Below are 23,147 nucleotides of genomic sequence, written 5' to 3' on the forward strand. Positions count from 1 at the left end.
GAAGAGGATTTGTGTTAAAAATGCTTCCCATAACATCATGATATATAACAACCTCCCAAAAATGAAATCATTTTCCTCATATTCTGGAAATATGCAGGTAAACCTAATCAAATGAAACAGTGAAAATTAATACATAGTAACAACATCCAAAAATATTGAATAAGTTTTGCAGTTTCCTGGTTTCAAGATATCATGAAATTAACACTGAATGCTTTGATATCCTTGGGTAGGTACTGCTGGACAGATGGAAAGTGTTTATTGTTTTTATAACTATAAAGTCAAATTATAAGCAACTGTTATTTCTTCAGATATATGATCATTTAGCTAATAGACCTTATAAATAACATGTATTTGAAATGCTTAAACACCGGACCTTTTATTGAAAGCTTGATTTGAATGATTTTCAAGCTCCAAAAAGGTTTTTCTTTATTCTTTTTTCCCCCAATACTATTAATCAGTTGTCAGACTGTCGTATCTTCCAGAGCACTCAGCTAATAATTTGTTAAAAAATGAAGAGAGTGTGTCACAGAAAACAGGTTTGAATCACCTTTATAGTCTCTGCAATTGAAGCAAGGCATATATTCAGTTAATACCTGACTGTTGACTTGGATTGTGCTGTTTGAGTTTTTGGGTCTCTGAGGAGTATGGCCATTTCACTAATGTGTCGTAATGGTAAGACAAAAGCCTGCTAGAATTATCACACTGAATGTTCTATGAAACTGGGACATGTATCAGGCTCTGTGCTTTAAATCTTTCATATATACACACACACAATGATTATTCTTTGTTTTTATTTTTTTCCAAGTGCAAGACAAAATATAAATTTTTCAGCACTTTATAATGAGAGAATTTCTGTTTAAGGAAATCTTTGCTAGCTCTCAGAGAGTTACAGTTCAGGAAGATGACTGTCACTGAGAAAATATTTTTACAAATTTTCCATTAAGATACTGACTAGTTGAAAGTGATTGACTGATTGCTGTCTTTTCTACATATAAAAATAATTCACCTTGAATTAATGTGTAAATTCAAATGCTTGTCTTAAAAATATAAAAGATCATTAACCACAGTAAACATAGGTTTTAATTTCTCATGTAATATATATTTAATAGCTGAAATAATTTATTCAGGTCATAAAACAGGACAAATACATAGAATCAACAGATGTATTAATGTGTTGCTAATTACTGTTATTACTATGACTTCTTCTTGACAGTATCTTTCAGTTTCTAGAGTATAAAAATCTCATTAGGATACACTCCTCCTCACAATTATTATTAGAGGTGAAAAGAAAGCCTTTAGTTTTTTTTTATTCATGAGAAGACTGCAGAACAATATAGAAAAAACTTTCATAGAATTCATAACCAACTGCATTCTCATCTCAGCAATTCTCCTCAGCTTGCACAATACCCTGATCAATTTACACCACAGAATTTGGCTTTTAAGAAATGAAGTATCTGGAGGATTGCCTAGCCACCAGTTCACTTTCTTGCTGAATTGGTTATTTGGTTTCATCTACGCTCTTGCTTACATAAGATCCCATTCCATTTTTTAAGTAAAATTCCACTTGGCATTGAGTGCCAGCACTTCAATGGTGAAAACGCATTTAACTGACCTACTGCACAGAAGGAAATTCCAACAATGCTGCATTTTTATAACTCACAGCAAAATCTGGCTCCCAAGTATTATCATTTCAATTGATTAAGTCATTCTGGCATTTTTACTTGGAAACTGCTTCCAGTAAATACGCTCAAAGAAATGAGTACTTTTAATTCCAAATAGCATTAAGTATAATGGAGTTAGAAACTGTAATATGTTGAAGGATATTCCATGCTTAGTTCAGCACGAATGCTTTCCATCTGACCTACAGCAACTTCTAGAGTACCCTGCTATAAGTAGCTGAGAAGGGAGCCAGACGTTTTTTACGTTGTTTGAACAGTCTGGGGAATTATTAAGGTTTGTTGACCTATTGCTACTTTTGTTTCCAGCTTACCAACTACTCTAAAACGTTCAAGCAATCTTTTGTCTAAAAAATGTTTTGACTCTTGACCCATTCTACCACAGAATACCTGGGAAAACAAAAATAATTGTTCATATTTATGGTGGCTTTTTTTTTTTTTTTTTTTTTTTTAATATATTAAATCATTCCATCTGTTAAGAATATTTCTGTGAATATCTCATAGGCCTGTTTTTGAATTTGCCTTAAATTTTGCCTTTCGGTTTTTCAGCGCAGTCTTCCACCAATCAGTTCTAGTAACTCATAACAATGCGATCTACATAACCTTTGCTGACAATTGACTAGAGTCAGTATACTCACTGTTCAAATATTTAACATTAATCAACACTGTTGTACTTGGTGTCTGAGTAACCTTCTTCAAAGTTGACTCTATTCACTGTCTACTTCTATTACATTTTTCATAATATTAAGTCTTTTTTTTTTTTCAGGTACTGCTTATGTGCATTCAGCCTGGAATTCTCAAAACTTTGTGCTTGTTTTCTCATTTAGCTCATGAGTAGTTCTCAACAGAGTAAAATAAAACATTGCTTTCAAATGAAGAAGGTTACTTGTAAGACAAAAGGATAAATTTAGATTGCAGGCTGTAGAGTAATTTAAGAATACACAGGACAGCTTTAAGTAACGGTAAGGGAGCTAAAATCGGTTCATCAGCAATATAATAGCACTTTACTTGAGTTAATTTAACCAGCTAAGCAGAGAAAACTTCAGCTCATTCACTAGGAGGAGGTCTTTCCACCTCATGGTGTGGAACAGCAATGAAAAATCATGAATCCATGACACCTGAGACACTCCAATACTTGGCATGTTTCAGACGTGTGACAGACTTAGCACAGAGATGTCAGAACTAGAGTGGAATAAAAATTATGACTTCTTAAGGATTCTCAAGCATGATGTGTTATATCCTCTGCTTGAAGTTAAGAGTAGAACTGTGATTTTAAATTTAGCTTTACTCAGAGCAATTTAAATAAGATTCATATCTTGTTCCTAAATAAAAAGCCCATAAGTTTTCCATTTGAGAATGAATCCCTTAGAAATATCAACGGAAAAAATGCAAAGAAGGGGATGATTTAAAAAAGATGAAGGCATTCTTTTATTGCTCCATTTTTCACATATTTTGTTACCTTAATAAAAGAGAATGATTGATAAAAGTTTTCAGCATTGATTTCTATTGAGAAAAAGTATTGTTCCACTAGACCAAATGTAATTTTTGATGACTGCTATTATACCTAACAAACAATGTAAGGTACCACTTCTTTTTATATTTTGTTTTCTCATATTTTACTTATGTTACTTACAGGATAAGCCATTGGCACTGTGTGTAACCCAATGTCTTCTGAACATGAAATACTGGATTATTGCACAATTCAACATAATGGAAACTACACACTTGATTAGATTTGAGTCATTAATTACAAAGCAGCACTAATGACACAGTAGTTAATTCATTAAGAACAAATATCAACTGAATTTCATTCTAGTGTCCAAGATTTTTGTCTGAGCTCCAATTTGGCCTCAAAAAGCACGGTGCAAAATTATTCCCGTAATTTCACTTTGTAAATAAGAGTGAAAAACATTGTTCAGTTTGATTCTGAGCTAGACATAAGCAGCTGGATTCTAAGAACAAAAATGCAGTTTCTGATATGTTTAACCAGTGTACAAAATGGATATATTAAAACATACAGTCCAGTAAAATTGTTTCAACTTTATAATTTTAGAAGAAAGATGTCTGTGCAGTTATTTTCCTTTGGAAGTTCTGTATTGATTACTACGATAACACTGTTGCATATTTTTTATCAGAATTACCTTGCTATTGTATATCTTCTGAATTATAACATTCTGTAGAAAAGCCATTCTCCCACAAAAAGAAATTAAAAAAAAAAAAACAAAACAAAACAAAAAGAACACTTAAAACAAACAAAATAATCCCACGCAAACAACAAACAAATTAATAAAATCACTCATTAAAATGATTACTTTTTCTCCATCCAGGTTCCATAATTGGAGGCAGCAATTTTATCAGCTCAGGCACCAAACTTTAGCAGACTCATTTGTTGGCTACAAAACCCAGAAGCAATATAAAAATGGGAGATATTCAGGGACTTTTCTGAATTTTCACACGTACCGTTCTGACAGTCAAAATGAAGAAAGTAATAAATCTGCATTTTTTTTTAGTGATAATACAGTTGACCTATTACTGATGATTCCTTAAAAATCTGTCTTGTTGACATATTTCATTGCAAGAGTTCCTTTTCATTTTTCTTTTGGAAGAACAATAAATGAGCTAATTTTTTTTTTCTTTATCTTATTTTTACTGTAGAAAATTATTGGGCAATATGTACAAGTCTGATAAGAACAGCAGAAGAAACACTGGGCCGGGATCAAGAGTACACAAGAAAGAAGAGATGCTAAGATATATGTAGGTAATATAATTGAGGATAATACTAGCAAAAATCAAGATATTTAATTGGTATTATATATATATATATAATATATATATAAAAAATACACAAAAGGTATTTTATATATATATAAAATACACAAAAGGTATTTTATATATATATAAAAGCACAATAACTCACTTTGTGGCCAAAAATTTTGAGATAAACCCTAGCAGGCACAAATTCTTGTTTTAGTAGCTTGCAGGTTACATTTGCAATTGCAGCCCCTCCTCAGAGGAAGGGCAGGCACCATGCTGGGCAGGAGGAACTGACAGATGGCTATAAGAGGGCAGTTTCAAGAGGGAAGAATTTGGAAAGACACCAAGAAGTGCACCAATGTGAATACCAGCTGCAGCTACAGCAGCTTTTTAAAGAGTTGTTTTAATTACAAATCATTTTGGAATACAAATTTGGTGTCCTTTCTAATTACTCAGCATGAGGTACAAGAAGCATGGTGGCAAAGGTCAATCTAAAAAGACTCTGAGCATGAAAAATACTGTGATTAGCATGAAAACAAAGCAGAATGAAATGAGAAGCAGATAGCATAGAGCTTTATTCTAGACAGAAACTCCTCTACAGGCATGGAAGGAAACACCACATTTGTACTGAGAGCTGCCTACAGGTCATAGAGATGAAAAAAAATAATGGCAAAGCTTTTTTTTTTTTTTAACTATCTTACTGGGAAAAAAATAACAAATGATGCCACCTCCAGGAATAATGCCTGAAGCACTGGGGTGTTCCTGTGTGACTGATGAATACTAAAGCCTATAAAAGGCAGACTGTACAGAAATAAAATTCATAAGTATCATAAGTAGAAGAAGGAAGAGATCCACTACAAAATACACTTGAATGGGCTAATGGAATCTAGAAGGCAAAAAATGCTAAAAAGCTGAACTGCACTTTATAACAGAGCATAGAAATTTGGAGACCATTCCTTTGGTCTCCAAAGTGCTTGTGAAACTGAACTTGCTGTATGACAGCACTGTTTCCACTCTGGGAAGGGAAGGCATCAATATGACCTGAATGCTTAGAATAAAAGAGTGATACTTGCAGTGTTGCTGCAGATGATCTGAACACTGCTCACGTGCTGCAGCAGACAGCATGTGACACAAGTGATGAATTTGCAGCTATGCTTTTACATCAAGAGCCAATTGAACCTTACTGTATGTTGCCACATACTGTCATGACAAATAACAGCAATATTGACAAGTGCGCTTAAACTGTTCTGTCTGTGAAACCCAGTATCTGAAATGTCTCATCCCCTGCAAGTGATATTTCAGATCTCAATTGCTCAGTACAAGTAGTAGATGTCTGCAGAGTCCAAAAGTGAAAAATTATGTTTACATCATTCCAGTGCTGTCAGATTCATGACAGAAATGTTCTTTCCTTTTTTTCTTACGTAGCAAATCATATCAATATTACTAAAACTGTAGTCAAATATTTCAAAGAATGCCATGATTAAGGTTCCTTGTGAAGCACATTTTAGAAGGTTCAGGAGTTTTTAAGTGAATTTGATGTGGTTTTTTTTTTTTTTTTTTTTTAAGTTTTATTAAGAAAACAAAAAAATGTTAATTACTTCTTGTGCCAGGAAAGATTTCTTGTAAGGAGAAGTTCTTTCTATTGGTAACATTTGACTTAACTTTTCATTCAGTATGGATCACAGATTCAGAGAATGGCTTAAGTTGGAAGGGACCTTAAAGATCACTTCCAACTCTCTGCTGTGGGCAGGGTGCCACCCACCAGACAAGACTGCCCACACAGGAGCTAAAAGGTAGTGAAGGACCCCAAGTCAAAGAACACAAAATCAGCTCGCCAGCTTATAAAACTGGATGAGGACATGCTCTGAAAGATAGCTGCCTATCCTTTGGGATCAGTGATGCATCTTGAATACATCTGAGAACGATAACATCTGAAAGGCAAGGAGAAATCTTATACTTGGTCCCATTTTAAATTCATGTAGCATTCTGGAGCAAGTAGATTCATAATGTGGCTCACAGGTAGGGACAAACAGCCACAGCAGTTCTCAGTGTTCGTAGTAAGCTCACACAGGAGATGTGCTCAAGCAGAGCAGGAGCTGGTGACTGTGCTCTTTGAAAGGAAAAAGTTCACTGGCTGCAGGCACAAACTGATCTAATCACAGGTGATTATGTTTATCATGAGGAAACCAGTCATGATTTCCAACAGCAAACGTAACATTACTGAAATTCCAACATCAGTATATGAAAATATGCTCCTGTCTGAGAAGTCATTACTGATGACAAATACACGGAGCAGGAAACAGCTTCCACAGTTCAGGGCATTCTGCACCTTGTAAGGGAGGCATCAGACAACTGAGCAAAGACACTGAAAGGGTGAGTTAGTGGAAATTAAAAAACCATACCAAATGGTTTGATAGATTGTATTACAAACCTTTCATTGGCTCTGACGGGTGAGCCATGTGTCCTAAAAGCAAGGCTATAGCAACACATCTCGACATAAGATCGGCTCTCATTCCTCTCCCTCCCTCTGCTCCTTTCCCCCAGGCCCCCAGAAGCTGCTCCGCTCTGCATCCTGCCCTCGCCGTGCCTCCCAACACCCAGCGACTCGAGCTCACTTCTGGTACGTAACAAGCGCACGTAAACCCGCGCTTCAAGCCTGCGAACACTTGGCGCGGCTCGGAGCCGCTCCCGTTCTCCCCGCGCAGCCACGCGGAGCAGCAGCCGCGCCTCTCCCGCCGGGGCGGCACCGCGGAGCATGCGCAGAGGCCGCTTCGCCCCTTCCGGCAGCGCAGCGGAGCGGGGCAACATGGCGGCCGCCGCGCCCGCCGCCCGCTGGGCCAGCGCTGCCGCCGCAGCGGCGTTGCTCCTGGGCTGCTGCGGCGCGGTGCTCGCCGGCGGCATCCAGGTACGAGGGCTGGAAGGAGAGCGGTGACGGGGACAGAGGGCGAGCGGCGCCGCAGGCTCCGTGCTGCTACCTGGGCGCTGCTTCCTTCATCTTGCCGGCGCTCGGCGGAGCGCGCAGCCCGGCCTGCCCCTCGTGGGGTGGAGCCCCGCCTCGCTCCGCCCCAACGCGGCTGCGGTGCCGCTGCCTCGGTGCTGGGCTCTGGTGCAGCAGTGCGAGCACGTGCGGCTTGCTTAGAGAGCGAAAAGAGTTGTTCAGAAACCCTCCTTTCTTTTAATACGTTTGCAGCCTCCTGAAATGCAGTTTTGCTATGGTGATGCAGTGTAACTTTCAGTTGCGCAGGCTCTCTTTGCCTTTCCGGACGTTTGCAAAGCCGCGTGTGAATAAAGGGTTCCCCCGGCCTTCGTGCTGCAGTTCTGCCCGCTGTGAGCGAGTCTGCGGGCCGCATCGCCCGCTGCGCTGATGCCTTGTGTCAGCAACGTGCTTTTTGCACAGTGCACGCGCTGCTCCTGGGGCTCCGGCCCCGCTCGGTGTCCTGATGCGTGCAACCTGCTTGGAAAGGGCCCCGTGCCCTGCAAAGCCTGCGGGGAGCCGCGATTGATTGAGGTGATGGATTGCCATTGTCCTGGCTCCTTGTTTCTAAACGTAGGGCTTAAAACTGTAGGTTGACTTCTCTGCTAGAAACGAGACTAAAGACTTTTTCTGGAGAAACAAAAGGAACAATAAAATAGAACTTCACCCACGTCCCTTACCTCGCTAAGGAAGAAACTGTCAGTAAATTAATGTATTTTGTTCTCGGAGCATACTGTGGTATAGACATGCGTGGGCTTTCCTTGTTAACTAAGCTGAAAGTGACTAATGGATCTTTTTGTTTGTTGTTTAGCAAGTTTGGAGGAAACATTAGTTACAGTTAACTTGGGTAGAATGTGTGACATGGAACAAGAAAAATCTCTGGCTTTGAGGCTTTGGTAAATTTTATTTTAGGTATGGCAAGTGCAAGAATACAAACATTCTTTGTTTTGTGGAAAGAAAAGTAGAAATGGTCATTTCTTTCTGCTGAAAAACATCTAATATTGTCTTCATCTCTCAGGATCAAGCAGAACAGTTCTTCAAAAGTGGACATACAAATAACTGGGCAGTTCTGGTAAGTCTGGTTCTGGAAAATTCTAGAAAAAAAGGTTTTCAACTTTTCATTATGTGCTCTATGTGCAACAGTTGTGCAATAATTCTGTTCATTTGAAAGAGATGGAATGGAAGGATAAAGACTTGGAAATAAATTTGAAGTGATCCCTGCAAATCTATTAACTGTAATAAAATTATCTGTTCCATGTAATTACACATCAAGCACTCAGAACGTAAAGTTACCTGGCAGATTTCATTAAAGTAAAGTTCAACAGCATTAAAACAGTTAAATTATCACAGTGCATATTGAACCAGCATGTAGTTGACGTATCAGAGAGGTATGTCTCTTTGACCAGGAAGGTATAATTTGTTTCTGATTTGTGTGTCCTTAGTCAATCTGTTAACTTGTGATAACAGGCTTAGAATAAAATAAATTAAGGAGACATAATGTTTAAATCAACTGTTGTTAATTTTTTGCCATGAATCTTTTATTAACTTTGAATCATACTGCAGAATTGGTTCTTAATCACAGCTCAGGTCTTAATGACTAATTTGTTTCAGAACACTATCATGATTACTCAGTAGCAGATGTTTGTTTTACAGATACTAAAATTTAGCAACATAAAATGAAAGTAAATAGCAATGAATCGAATTAGAAGGAATAATTTCTATATTCTATGAAGTACAAACTAGGAACTATTAAACACCAAGTATTACTTTAAATACTATTAACAAATAAACACTTTTGTTAGAATGCTTAAAAAAAACAAAAGTGGAATGTTCTGTCTGAGGAACAATACTTTCTATCCTCAACAGATTCTCTGCACATTATATTTTAAACAGTTCACGATTTGTCTTTATAACAATTATTACAGATTTTTTAAGCAATAAAATAGTGAGGATTTGGCTGCCATCAATGGCTTCGAGCCTGGGCATGTTTTCTACTGTGTTGTAAGAGGTAATGGAGGAGATGATGATGTCTTGCAAAGTCACAGCTGTATTTGCCGGGGTTAGTTTTTAGAGCTGTGAGTCTTGCTGAAAAGCAAATGTACACATGGGAGTTTTTGAAATTTGTAACTGAATGGATTTGAAAATCCTTTCAGACTGAATTTGGATTTTGATTTAAGTTTCTTTAAGTACAGAAAAAAAAAAGATGTTCGATAGCAGAAGTTTGCTTAAAGATATTTAATTTATTAATAATTTTAATGAATTAAATATTAATATTTAATTTGAAGAATTTAAAAAATTGTCTGAAATGCTATGGTCATTCCTTCTTTTCTATTTTTCTGCTTTTAAAATCAGACCTTTATTAAGCTTTTTTCTTCATCTGTCTGAAAGATTGGTAAAGCAAAAGGAAATTTGTCTGCAAAGGGAAGTTGCTGTTGGTGTAGAACAAACGAAAAGTAGTGAACTTGATGTAAACACAAGGACAGAGATGAGGCCAGCAAGGAACTGCAGCAGATTGCCTCTCAAAATTTTGGAATCTCATTGGTTTGGAGTTTTTGAGGACAGATTAAATAATATCTCACCTGGGGAATAGGTCTCTTCCAACCTTAATGATTCTATGAATGACTCATCCTCAACCCTTCACCCTGTTAATATAACTGAACTCCTTTGAAATTTTTTGAGACTTTGTATTCAGATTTTGGTTAGAGCTTATGTAGCTCTTTATTATGTTTGACTCCTTAAATGCAAAGTACTCTCATTGTATTTTCCCCAGTGTGGTTTCTGCATGAATTCACTTATGCTTTTATGCAATAGTGTTCCCAGGACGGGTTTGCAATAGAGATGAAAACTCTTCCTTAGATTTTTCTTTTATTGGATATGGAGACAGTAAGAGGAAATAGAATAGCTTATCTGCTCACTGTTCTTGCTTGTTTATTCCCTAGAATGGCATTTTCTATACTTAGTTGGGTTTTATGTCAATTTTGTCATGAGCAAACACGTAAAGAGCATTTATTTTTTTAACATTTATTTTCCACATTTATTTCTTTGGTACACCTTTGGTATAAACAAAGGTTTATATTCATATAGCTTACATCATGACTTTCTTGGTGTTGCTGTTTTCTTTCTGATTTGTTACTTTGTTAAATACCTGTAATCAGTGTCTTCTGATGAATAAGCCAGGCCTATTTGTATATTTTACACTACTTAATGTGGTGTTGGTTTTTCTCTTTCCTTAAAAATTCAAGGTGTGTACATCTCGATTCTGGTTTAATTACCGTCACGTGGCAAACACTCTTTCAGTATACAGAAGTGTCAAGAGATTGGGCATTCCTGACAGGTGAGGGGATCTTGGTGAATGCAATTCCTTTCAAATGTGCTATTAAAATCTTTTTGCTGTCTGAAGCAGTATGAAAATACATTTTTCAGGTTTAGGTAACTTAGAAATAAATGTTTATCACAATTCTTAGGTGTGCTCTTTTATGTTGGGGTTGGTTGGTTTGTTTTGAAAGGATTTGTTCCTTGTTTTAAATGGAACTGTATCTGTCTGGTGGTTTAAATTACTTGTCATCTAAGAGAATGATTCATTGGGAAAGTGGTTTGTGCTTCCATGAATATAGGTTGCTCTGATTTGCTGATGTTTGGGCGCAATGATTCAGTTTGTAAAGAAAGTTCTGCTAGGATAAAACTAAACCTAAATGAATTAAGGAATAGTTTTTGATTGTTGGAATCATTATGTAGTTTAAGTTTTACAATATGGGAATAGCAGCAACATACATGATTGGACTACTTTAGTTTAACAGTTAACTGGCAAACTAACACCAGAGTTGTTTTGCTGGAGGTATGGACAGTGTGTTTTTTAAGAATGCATATGGTGCATGTTTGTGTTCAACTGTCTGCATTTTATTCCAAATGAAGTAATTTACTTTGGTTATTTTTGAGGATCTGTGCTTCAGTTATTTTGGGTAGCATTTATCTTTTTAGCATGTGTGGAGTGTATCAGCACTTAAGAGTAATTTTGTCCTTCATTAAAATACTCATGTAGACATACAGGTGGTGACATAGGTAAACAAACAGTGACTACTTGGTATTTCATCTGTTGACCAAATCCTGACCTGCCAGATGTAGATGTCTGGCTGCATGCAGGTTGGTACAGTGTTATAATAGTCATTCAAGTGCTTTTCTTTTTTTTCATGTTACTGTGAATAAGACAAAATCTGTCAGCTGTCAACTCATATGTGTTCCATAGAAGAATTTCCTGTTAATACTACTGACCATGCAGTGGTGTTTCAGATGTGGTGTTGTAGTTTGAAGAATGTTTGTGAGCTCCTCAGATTTAATGAACAAAATAATTTTCATTATGTTTTTAATTGATCTGTTTGAAAGGGCACAGACAGGCTGGGATTTCTTCTATGGAACTGTATGAAGTGATTTAGCCTTGTTTTGTCACCTAGGTCTATGGGAGTCTGTACCATAGAGTTGCTAGTGTTAACTGCCTGCATATTCAGATTTGGCCTGAGTGAAACCTGTTGCTAGATAGCAGCAAGCTGCATCTCCCTCTGTGACAACTCTCTGTCAGTGAGCATGTTCATAAGGAAATACCATGTAACTAAGCAAATCTTCACCTACAATGACAGGCATCTTCTTGATGTTACAAGCTACTGTTTTAATCATGGGATGATTTTATTGTAATTTCCTTTAGATTTATGTGTAACCAGAATGTCTGAAAGGTCTTCCTTGTATTTCACAGTCACATTGTCCTGATGCTGGCAGATGATATGGCATGTAATCCCAGGAATCCTAAACCAGCTACTGTGTTTAGTCATAAAAACATGGAGCTAAATGTCTATGGAGATGATGTGGAAGTGGATTACAGAAGCTATGAGGTAGCCATGCCTTAAATTATTGGATCTATGTTTTTATATCTCATCTTGCAAACGCTTAACACCAATGTGAAACTTTCAGTGTGCAAATGAAATGTGCTTTAGCAAGGGCTATTTATGTTTCTAATCTTAAGCTTAGCTTTTATTAAAAAAAATACCAAATGCCATAAACTACTTATTTTTGTAAAATAGTTACTATATAGAAATTTGTGTTCTATTACCTTTTTATTTTGTGTAATATTCTTTCAAACAGTTTACCAGGAGATCTTAAAGCAGACAACAAATAAATGATTTAATAGTGCTGATCTCCTTTGATAAAAGTTTATAGGAGCATCTAAATGCATACATAAGATGTGAAGCTTTTTTGAGATGAAGATACTATACCAAAATAGAAATATGTTGTTTTTTTATTATGTTCTTTCCTGAGTATGGACTTTTGCTAGCATTTGTGCTGCGTATGTCTGCATGGACAGCAAATGAAGTTTTATAGGAGGTTTTACAATCACCATCCTGATGATATCTGATCACACCAAGACTTATGTAACTGAAATTGATCTTGTTTTTCCTCTCCTGAGTTGCAGAAGTAATTTAAACTTTTATTTTTCCATGGCAACACACAGTAATGTTGGTGCATTTTGTGAGTACATGAGCAGCTTTGGCAGAACAAAGGTATACACTGACAGATTTTCAAATCAATGAGAAATGTATTTAGAAATTACAATGATAGCAGTCTTATTGGATATAGTAGAACACCAGGCTGATATTAGTGAGATATAATAAGAGATGCTGTGTAATTGTGAGCCTGACTGCAGTAAAAATCTTGAACAGAAGATGTCTGTTGATACATTTATACCATGCAGTATTGCATCTTACTAGGTACACTGCATGTTGTATTGTTCCATGATATTTTTTAAGGTAATCCAACCTAGTGTTAACCCATATTTTTATCTCTAGAAAGTTACTTTATGTATGCTTCTATACCTAGGTTACTGTGGAAAATTTCTTGCGTGTATTAACAGGAAGAATCCCACCAAGCACTCCCCGATCTAAACGTCTTCTTTCTGATGACAGAAGCAATATTTTAATATATATGACAGGTAATTAGAGTTTTGTGTACAGTTTTACTGACATTTATTGTTCAGTTGGATGGATCTATATGAAAGCATGAATTCCCTTAAAGAGCCCCCCCCCAAAAAAAGGATTGGCAAATGATTTTTTTCCTTAACATGTCATACTAACAAAGAAAACCTGTAAGACTGTACTTATTAAATAAAGTTTCCAGTCTAAATTATATTTTTACTGTCCTTGTGCTGAAGTTTTATTGGAGCAAAACAGTTGTTTGTTTATTTTTTGAGAAAGATGATCACCCAGACTAAATATCTTCCCTTAACCTGCATGCTTGCCTAACTTGTGTTTTTTCTATCAGGCCATGGTGGGAATGGTTTCCTAAAATTTCAAGATTCTGAAGAAATTACAAATGTAGAACTTGCTGATGCCTTTGAACAAATGTGGCAGAAAAGAAGGTAATAAGAAAGTATTGTGTAGAGGTTAAATACTGTATTTCATTAACACACCTGAAATCTTACTGGTAGGCCTAACTGAACTTTCAACAGCGATGCTGTTTGTTGTCCATAGAATTAGGTGAAAATTTACATTCAGAAAGAAGAGTTTCAAATTTCATTTTCAGCTCCCTATTGTGAGAACTGCTCCTACAATTGACTTGGCTGAACTTGCCATCTTAAAATCAATCAGTGTGAAGTCTTCTGTTCCTTAGGTTGCTAGTAGCTATCCTGGTGACTAAAAAAGCAAAGTTCCTGTATTTCAATCTGGAGAAAATTGAGTAAGAGGGTTGTTTTGTTTCTTTTAGGTACAATGAATTGTTGTTTATTATTGATACTTGTCAAGGAGCATCCATGTATGAACGATTTTATTCACCTAATATAATTGCCTTGGCTAGCAGCCAAGTAGGAGAAGATTCTTTATCAGTAAGTACATTTTTGTGGTCCTAAAGACAATTTTCAGAATATCTGAGTGAGTTAAAAGTACAGCCATTGCTGCTGGTTTTTTTTTTTTTATAACTAAAATTTCCTTTCTAATTGTGTACTGTATAATGTGTTTAGCTATAAAGTGCAGCTTTGACAAAACTCTAAGATATATCTTCCTGCTTTTGTGGGCTGTCACAAAGAAATGGGCTAATATGTTTTATTTTTTTTTGATGTTTTCTGTCACAGAAATAATGGCAAAAATCATTTCATAGTATATTTTATAAATGCAAAAGAACAGAAAATTATAATTGACAATGCAAAAGGTATCATACGTGTAAGGAAGAGAATGACTCCCCTCTTCCTTTGTCTACATGTTGATTTTTAGCTATGCCTATCAACACTAGTTTTTATTTGTGTATCTTTGGCTGACACTATCTTGTTCAGTTCCAGTTCAGTTCTAAAAAGTTTTCAAAGACTTGGAAAGGTTTACAGGAATTCTGAGGGCCTACGTGTCCAGTGAAAAGGAAGAGGCAAATCATCTTCAGCTAATTGCTGATAGTTAAAGGTGGTGATAGAATTCTGTGCTTCCTGGTTAATATATATGTTACCTAGATTGGGCAAAAGTCTTGTGGAAAGACTAATGAGAGATCTGAGAGAGGAATATTCAGTCTAGTGTTTCTTACACTTGGTATATGAAAAAAAATAACCAATGCTTATACCCCATTGACATTACAGAAGGAATGATGGGAAAGAGATTCAAGCCAAACTGAAAATAACCTGTCTTTCTTAGCTCTGTTTTCCAAGCCCTAAGAAGCTTGGGATGGTACATAAATTCACTGGACTTTTAAGAAGGGAGTTCCCAGCTTACTGTCTGTATGTAGTCTAGAAAAATGAAAATAATCCATATATTACGTAGTTCACCGACAGTATGTTTCTTTGCTTTGTGTAACTTTCCTAGGAACAAATAACACATTACACTTAACATTTGTAACATGCTGTTATGTGCTGTTCCCTTCTCTAAATACTGAGTTCTGTTCTGCAAACGCCCAGTAACTGTTTCATATTATTTTGTAGCATCAACCTGATCTTGGGATTGGTGTTCATCTTATGGACAGATACACATTTTACATGTTAGAATTCTTGGAAGAAGTTCATCCAGCCAGTCAGACAAATATGAATGACCTTGTAAGTAGGATCTCAATACTCAGTAATTTATTTTTTGGTGTTCTCCAAATGCTTTCTGCATAACTACTGTTTGTCTCAGAAGTAGCTTTGTGGGAAGGGCCTTTTTACCATTATTAAGCAAAACAGTAGTGTAACATTTAGAGGATTGTCCTTTGTGTGAAAGTGGCTTGTTGGCTACAGAAAAATTTAACCAAAACTAGCCATTAAAAAAAAAAATCATTGAAAAATAAATAAAATCCGTTAAATATTTAAATAAATGATTGCGCATAAAAAACAATAGTTGGAAACTTCTGGAATAAGTAAAATCAACTTAATGGATAACAGACACTTTGTGGATATGGAAAGGCAACCACTGATAGTATTTTGCAAAATTGATGAAATAGTTAAAATTCTGTTTGTGCACTCACAGATGCCTATGGAGACTGATTTCTCCACTTAGCTTCCAGACCAAGAGTTATCTAAATCTGTCTGTGTTTGGAGTATATTATATCTTAGGTGAATACTAAACAAAGCTTTCAGTTAAGAAGCAGGGAAAAAAAAAAAAAAATCAACAACCACCAGATAATCTAAGATAAAATGTATGCAAATGCCCTTGTAACAATTAGACATATGTACTGATAAAATTGCATAAAAAGTAGCCATCTTTTTTATTTACTTTATTAATCACACTAAAGCCTTCATGCCTGTTCCAAGGCTAATTTTACTATAGTGATATGTTCTGCTGTGTTGCTTTGTAGCTGTAAATCCTGATGCCATGGGTGTATCAATGATCTAGGAGCACCGCTGACTGTGCACACTGTGTTTGATTCATTTGTGTAAATGGAGCATCCTTTTGTCTACAGAGGCTTGTCCTAGCCTGGCTGTCAGATCCATAGTAGAATTCAGTCTAAACAGCCCCCACTTAACAGATTTTATGTTGATATAGAATTGATTCACTTGACTAAGATTCAGGATTCCTTTACTGGAATGAGAATGAAACTGGCTTGTAATTTAATACCTGTCTGATCATAAGATACAAAAACTTCAAAATCAATCTTTTTAAAGAAGAATATGCAAGTTTTTTATTGACAGCACTTCTGCTTCTACCTCGTTCGTTCAAACGGCATTCTAGAATTCTGTTTTCTAAACTAGAAAATGAATTGATAGTAAAAAAAAAAAAGAAAAAAAAGATAAATATTAGTTCAGGTATTGTCAACAGTACAGAAAATGTTTAGGTGGTCAAGTAGCTTACATTTTGGGCTCTTTTGAGAAGATATCTCTCTGCTGTGCATTTTTTTTGTACATTGTATGCCAAATAAGTAGGAAGACCATGGAAACCTACACAGATAAATTACGTACATCGTGTAAGACATCACAGCACGAATCTCTTTATTGCTGCTCTGGGAAGGGGAGGGAACAGAACCAATTATGTGGGATGGCTTGAAAAAGTACTGAATCATGATATACACATATTTCAGCAATTGTGTTATAGGACTCATATAGGTATATTTGGCACTGGAATATAATGTTAGTATTGTTCTAGGTTAAGAACAAAGAGCTAATGCTTATGCAAGCCTGATTTTTAAAACTGACACGTGCGAAGTCTGGGCAGTATATTAAGTGGCTCACTAACTAGTTCACTCATAGCTAAAGTGTAGTTGTTGACCAATCTTCTTTGTCTGATGTCTACTCCTTCAGAAGAAAGTATTTTTTTTTATGTGGTGTCCATCGTATCATCTATGTAATTTTCTCCAGCCACTCTTTAAAAAGCTTCACTTCACATCCACCAAAGGTTTGGATATTGCATTCCTGTGAAGAATGAGGCATCTTTCCTCCACCTACTTCCCACCTGCTCCATCTGTGTTGCTAAGGGGATAGCAAAAAGCTGTGCAAATGACTGATTTTCAGTTTGATTGCAATTCCGAAAAAGTAAAAAGTAATGTGCCACACATTCAAACTTTCAAAATCAGATTCATGTATGTTCTACATGAGGCCTAATTTGTCATAAGATAACTTCAAAATGTGGCAAGAAAATTTCAAGATAACAGTTTCCATTTGTGGAAATCAGATGATTTTATTTAATTAGTATCTTAATTAAAAAGTTTGGAAACAGCAGTGCATCAAGAAATGTGTTTCATTTAGCCAGTTTCTTGTTCTTTTTTTTTTTTTCCTCCTTTAAAGACCCTAGTTATCAAAGTGCTAGTCTGTAATTGCTTTGCAGTCCTTTATTAACACAGGTACTGGGTAGTTGGATTGTTAATACTGGAATCCTCTTTTTCTCAGTGCCATTAGAGATTTTTGTTACAAATTTGTCTCAAAATTGTCCTATGGTAGTAAACGGCTGTGGGACAGGTTACAAACACTTGTAGCTGGTATCTGTTTCACACTTTCAGAGCTGATGCAGTTGTTTTGGAATATGTACATGTATTCTAAGAGCTTAGAAGAGAGAAGAGAGATATTACACTTGATGTGACCAATTATATCATCCCAGCACAAAGCAGCTTTGAGTAGAAAATGAACTCAAAATAGGAACAGTTATGGCAGAGTTATTGAGTCAGAGCCACTAAGCTCTGCTGACTGTGCTGTGCTAATTAATCTGTACAGCTTTTCTTCTGCTTACGGAGTGACATTTTTGCAATGATGTGATCCATTTTTTTCCATCTTGTATTATGTTATTTTTCTTCTCCTATCAAAAACTTTATCTAAATGCATCTTTTTTAATTGGAGACAGATATTTTTCCCTTTTTTCAGTGATGCTCGGTATTAAATAATGCTAGAGCCATTAGTTCTGTCTTCTGTGTTACGGTTAACATATTTAACATGCATTATAATTAATTTCACTTAGTGAGAGTTTAAAAAGAAAATGTATATAAGTTGAATAAATTAGGATCTCAGGATGTCTGCTTTCAGTTCTTTCTCTATTAACAAATACTGTATTTCAACAAGGAGCATGGTTATCTTCTGAATGTTTATATGTGATCTGGAACTCTACCACCCAGGAAGATAAATTTGGTGTTTAGTTGTATTTGGGTTTTGACTGCCACAAAGAACAGAAGCACATTGCAGGGTGCTGCTATGCTTCAGAACTCATGCTTTCTAATAGGTTTTTAAGGAGCAGTCAGTTATGTATAGAAAATCTACAAGGGACACCAGACGTTTTATGTAATGATATTTTAAGCTTTTTTCCAACCTGGAAAATAGCATGGAAGGTAACAGCTTTTCTGCATCAAAATGACAGCTCTGATTTATTTGAGTGACTTTTTTTTTTTTTTAACAAAATTGTTGTAGTTTAGGTGAAAGAATTGCCATCTGTGTCTGTATGTTGCTGTCCAAAAGAAGTTTACATTTGAAATACATCAAGGTAGATTATGAGACGCAATGATAAATACACTAGCTTTGATCTGAAATCTGTTTGCTTTTAAGGTAGATTGAATACTTTACTTTCAAATTATAAACTTACAGATCATTGTCTTACTGCATTGATTTATGTCTTTAATAATTTTTGTTGTTGCTTTTTGTTTGTTTTAAAATGCCATGAGCTTTTTATCATCCTGTAGTGCTTTCTTGAGAGTTGTAAAAGGCAGGTGGAAGAAATGCAAGCAGTTCCAGGTGCAGGAACAATTGGTGAGACTGGTGCTGCCCTCCTTCAAGAGTTAGATGATGATAATTGTGTGTGAGAAATAAGTGGCTGAAAAACACTAAGCTTCCAACAAGCTATTTAGTGTGTCCATTGAGTTAAACTTAAATAAATGATTAAATCATCTGATATAATATCCTGCATGCTCTTGTTAAAAGGCTATTGTAATTCTACTTAGAAATGTGGTGTTTTGTTCTTTTTTTCTTTTTTTTTTTTTTGACCAGAAAAGCATTCAGTTTCTCTATGAAAGCATAGAAGTATTCCACTGAAATTTTATTTTAGTGGTCTGGTCGGACAGCTTTACAGATAAACCTGTGCTTGTAATTTTTTCTGCAGAGGTGGGCATGTGATGAGATTCACTTTGCCTATGAGGATGGTGCTGTTATGCAATGTCATGTAGTCTATACGTGTGATATTCTCCCAGCTGAGTCCAGTGGAGGGGAATTGAAGGCTCTGAAGAGCACTGATTAGATCCTTTCTCTATACATGATTACTGCAATGATTTTGCAGATCTCACTCTTAAAATGCATTTGTTGAGGGCAAGAAAGATGTTTTTTTGAAGTCTGTGTTTTAGAAAGGAAATGGAAATATTTGCTGTGACCAGCAAGGCAAAAGTTCAGTGGGCCCTCAGATAAAAAGAGCACTGGGCTCATGTTCCTTTAGTAGCTAACATAAAGCAGAATTGTGAAGCAGCTCTTTCTTTGATGTCTTTGAAGCTATTTGCAATGGTTGCCTATGATCAATAAACTTTTGACTTGCTGTTGGGAGTCTGTTTGGGGCTGATAGAAGGCAGCTGCGTTGAAAGATCATTCATAATTTGTTGAGTCATTCGTTCTCATCATATATTCTTATCCTGGTGTTAACAGTACAAGAATATAAAAGCACTGTAGTTCTTACAATGTTTTGTAGCCTTTCTAGCCATTACCCTGACATAAAAATATAGCTGCAGCAAAGATTAATCATTACATTAAAAAAAATAAAAAATGTATCAAACAGAGGGATCAAAATAAATATTTAGCTTATGTAGCTTACTTTGGAGATAGGTTTTATGTTTGTGCCCTTAGTTGGTGCAAGTTGGAGAAAATGTATTGTCTTTTGATGAAACCACGAAATGGATGTGTATGTGCACTGGCAAGTGTCTTCTGCATGTACAGGAAGCATGATGCTGGTCAGTCTGGTTCATTTCCACTTCACATGGAGGATAGCAAAGATCTTGTTCAGGAGACTTGATACTCTGCAAACAAGATAAGTGGGAATTACTGAAAAACAGCTCAGTGGATCTATGTGCGTGTATCCATTGGTTAGGGTAAAGGTTAATGTGAGCTGAAGCCTCCTTGGATTTACAAGCTTAGACTGTAAGACCAGGTATAAAAGAGAAGTTGTAGGTGCAGAAGGGAAGAACAGTGACACAGAATCTGTCTGTAGTGGAACCAGGTACATTGCTTTCTCTCTGAGAAACTTTTTAAGAGAAGGTTTCTGCTGTCCTAAAAAAAGCCATACAAACCTGTCTATTTTGTGTTGGGCTGTGCAAAGCTTTTCTGCTAGGAGGTATGGAACTGAAACTTACAGGTTTCATCAGTCATCATCTGTGATAATTCAGGCTGCGTCTGCACTGTGCTAACTAGGACCTGTGATACTCCCTGAGAGTGCAACCAGCTGACTCATGACAGAATCAGGTATATAAGATCTATATCATGTAACCAATGGACCTGTTTGTGAAAATCACTTGGAAAATGTCATTTTAGGAAGATAAGTGTACTTGGTAGTCCTGTGCATGAATGTGCTCTGTTAAGTATTCTTTGTTGCTGGAACACACAAGGACTTGCATAACAAACAGTGTTACCACACAGCCTGCAGGCTGCCTGTGAGGCAGCTCAGTGGGCAGCATCATTTGGTCAAGAAGCTGTTCGAGGTGCTGTAGACCTTTCACCTTACCTTAGAGGTTGTTTGTCTCTGCCTGTGTTTGGTGGGGTTGTGTGTTTAGTTATGAAATGCTTTCTGTGGACTGAGACACGAACTCAGCTTTCCCAGCTCAGAGGCCAGGAAGTGGGGCCCTGATTGACTTTCATGGCTACACAGTTTGAAGTCGTGTAATGTTACTAATTAAACTACAAGCTGTGTGCTCTAGGAGGTACCCTGGAATCTGTCTGGATGGAAAATGCTAGAGACTTCTGTGAGCAGTGTGTTAGGACCTGTGCAAAAATCCCCCAATCCAAAATTTTGCATTTGAAATTCTCTGGTTTTGCCTTGAATAACTTCTGGATTTGTAACAATTTTACTGCTTAATAGGCATGCTACTTAGTCAGATATTTTAAGTATTACAACTAATCTGTCATCATTGTATCTGCTTATTCAGTATAAAGATACATTTGCAGAAAATGAGTCCATTTAAACAAATTTAATTTGTTAGTGTTGGTTTTGCTTTCCCTCTGTTGGAATTTGTGGAAGTAGTGGAACTGATAGGTACATAAAATTAATAGAGAAGTAGATAACTAATTTATAGGTGCTACAGACATGTCAGTGTGAACTTAATGTGCATAGTACACCTTTGATATTTTAAGATCCTCATTGAGTATTAATTCATAGGCTGTAAACCAGAAATAAGGATAAGGATTTTTTTTTTCCTGTTAAAAATTTAAATTCTTGATTCAATCTTAAAGCCTTCACAGCTAAATACTTGTCATGGCTTGTGAAGCTTGCCTGCCTCCCTTTGGTAAGCATGAAGAATTTATACCACCTTCTGCTTTTTGGAAGGTACAGTAGTGTTGGTGCTTCTGTGTTCAGAAATGCATTTTCACATTTAATCAGTCAGTTGTAGTTGGCTTTCACAAAAGCATTTCTACGCTCATATTGATAGCTGAGGATTAAGGTTTTCTGTTTATGCTTTTTAATGTTTTATTTCAGTCCCTTTTTTTTGGCTGTGGAGCTCGAATGAAAATTAATGGTTCTACCAAAATGTATGTATGGTATTTGTCTAATTTTATAATAATTTCATTTTGAAAACTATCGATCAATGAGGGGCATGATATGACTTTCCATATTTGTTTCCAGTTTCAGGTCTGTCCAAAGAGTTTGTGTGTTTCAACTCCTGGGCATCGAACCGATCTCTTCCAGCGAGACCCTCAAAATGTTCTGATAACAGACTTCTTTGGCAGTGTAAGAAAAGTGGAAATTACGACAGAGACAATTTCTTTGGACCGTAATTTAGCTGGCTTTGAAAGCGAGTGAGTAGTCATTATCTATTATATTTGGTATATTATTTTGTTTTGTTGAGCAGAATCAAAACTGCCTTATAATTGTCAAGGGAAGAAGAACTTTGTTTTCTGAAAGGACCAAGGAGTCAGTATGGACTATTGATAAAACTGAGATTTGTCAGCTGCAAGCATTCTGTTTAAAAAAAATTCCCTCTCCCTCATTCCATCTTGCAAGTAAATACTTCTAAAGACCAAGGTGTGGCTATCATCATCAACAACAAAGAAAGTAGTCTAAAGTTTTCTTTCTTCTTTGATAGTTTAATGTGCAAAGACATTTTAATTCCTTTTTATAGTAGTTTACTTCTTCGGATAAGCTCTGAGTTCAAAGCATGGGTTGTTTCATTAATGTTTTCTTAATAAATGCTGTGTTTCTATTGTGCAAATTCTCTGCCTTTTGGCTTTAACTGTCCAGAGAATTTTAGTTGCAGAGATGTAATGATTTACATGAATAACACTGCTGGTGCAAATTTGCTGGTAGAGTTAACAGGGATTCTGTTTCTTTGTGAATGAAGAAGGAATTATAAACTCCTTTGTATTTTTGGTATTCTGTTGCCACCTATTGGAAACATGTAAAGGAAGATGTGCTCGTGCAGCAGTTTATTTGGCATTGTACTGCCATTTCTGATGCATTTTTTTTAGCTTTGACAATACTTTCCTCTAGGAGGGAAGAAAGAAAAAATTGTCAACTCTGACCAAGATTGTAAGATTTTTCAACTCATAAATTTATGTGAATTAATATTAACTATCACTCAGATAAATTGTTAGTGGATATCAGGTTCATTAATTTTAAAGATAATGCTAGCTCGGGCTCTTGTAATTAATACAA

General features: G+C 36.1%; 1 protein-coding gene across 3 annotated transcripts in view; it reads left to right on the plus strand.

Moving 5' to 3' along the window:
• The window catches only part of PIGK (phosphatidylinositol glycan anchor biosynthesis class K), an 82,484-nt gene that overhangs the window by 10,614 nt on the left and 48,723 nt on the right, over positions 1–23,147 (plus strand). Inside the window, exons 2-11 of one of the 3 annotated variants that reach the window (XM_090146507.1) lie at positions 4,332–4,430; positions 6,975–7,050; positions 8,423–8,476; positions 10,647–10,738; positions 12,149–12,284; positions 13,267–13,378; positions 13,708–13,804; positions 14,149–14,266; positions 15,341–15,451; positions 22,119–22,291. In XM_090146507.1, the coding sequence (XP_090002633.1) occupies positions 4,348–4,430; positions 6,975–7,050; positions 8,423–8,476; positions 10,647–10,738; positions 12,149–12,284; positions 13,267–13,378; positions 13,708–13,804; positions 14,149–14,266; positions 15,341–15,451; positions 22,119–22,291 (1,052 nt within the window). In that variant the 5' untranslated portion in view covers positions 4,332–4,347. Of the gene's footprint in view, positions 1–4,331; positions 4,431–6,974; positions 7,051–7,205; positions 7,336–7,493; positions 7,939–8,422; positions 8,477–10,646; positions 10,739–12,148; positions 12,285–13,266; positions 13,379–13,707; positions 13,805–14,148; positions 14,267–15,340; positions 15,452–22,118; positions 22,292–23,147 lie in introns of those variants that run through there. The other 2 variants (XM_031600690.2, XM_031600681.2) reach the window with 2 other exon arrangements.

This window comes from Phasianus colchicus, chromosome 9, assembly GCF_987193195.1.
Source record: "Phasianus colchicus chromosome 9, bPhaCol1.hap1.1, whole genome shotgun sequence".
NCBI lineage: Eukaryota > Metazoa > Chordata > Aves > Galliformes > Phasianidae > Phasianus > Phasianus colchicus.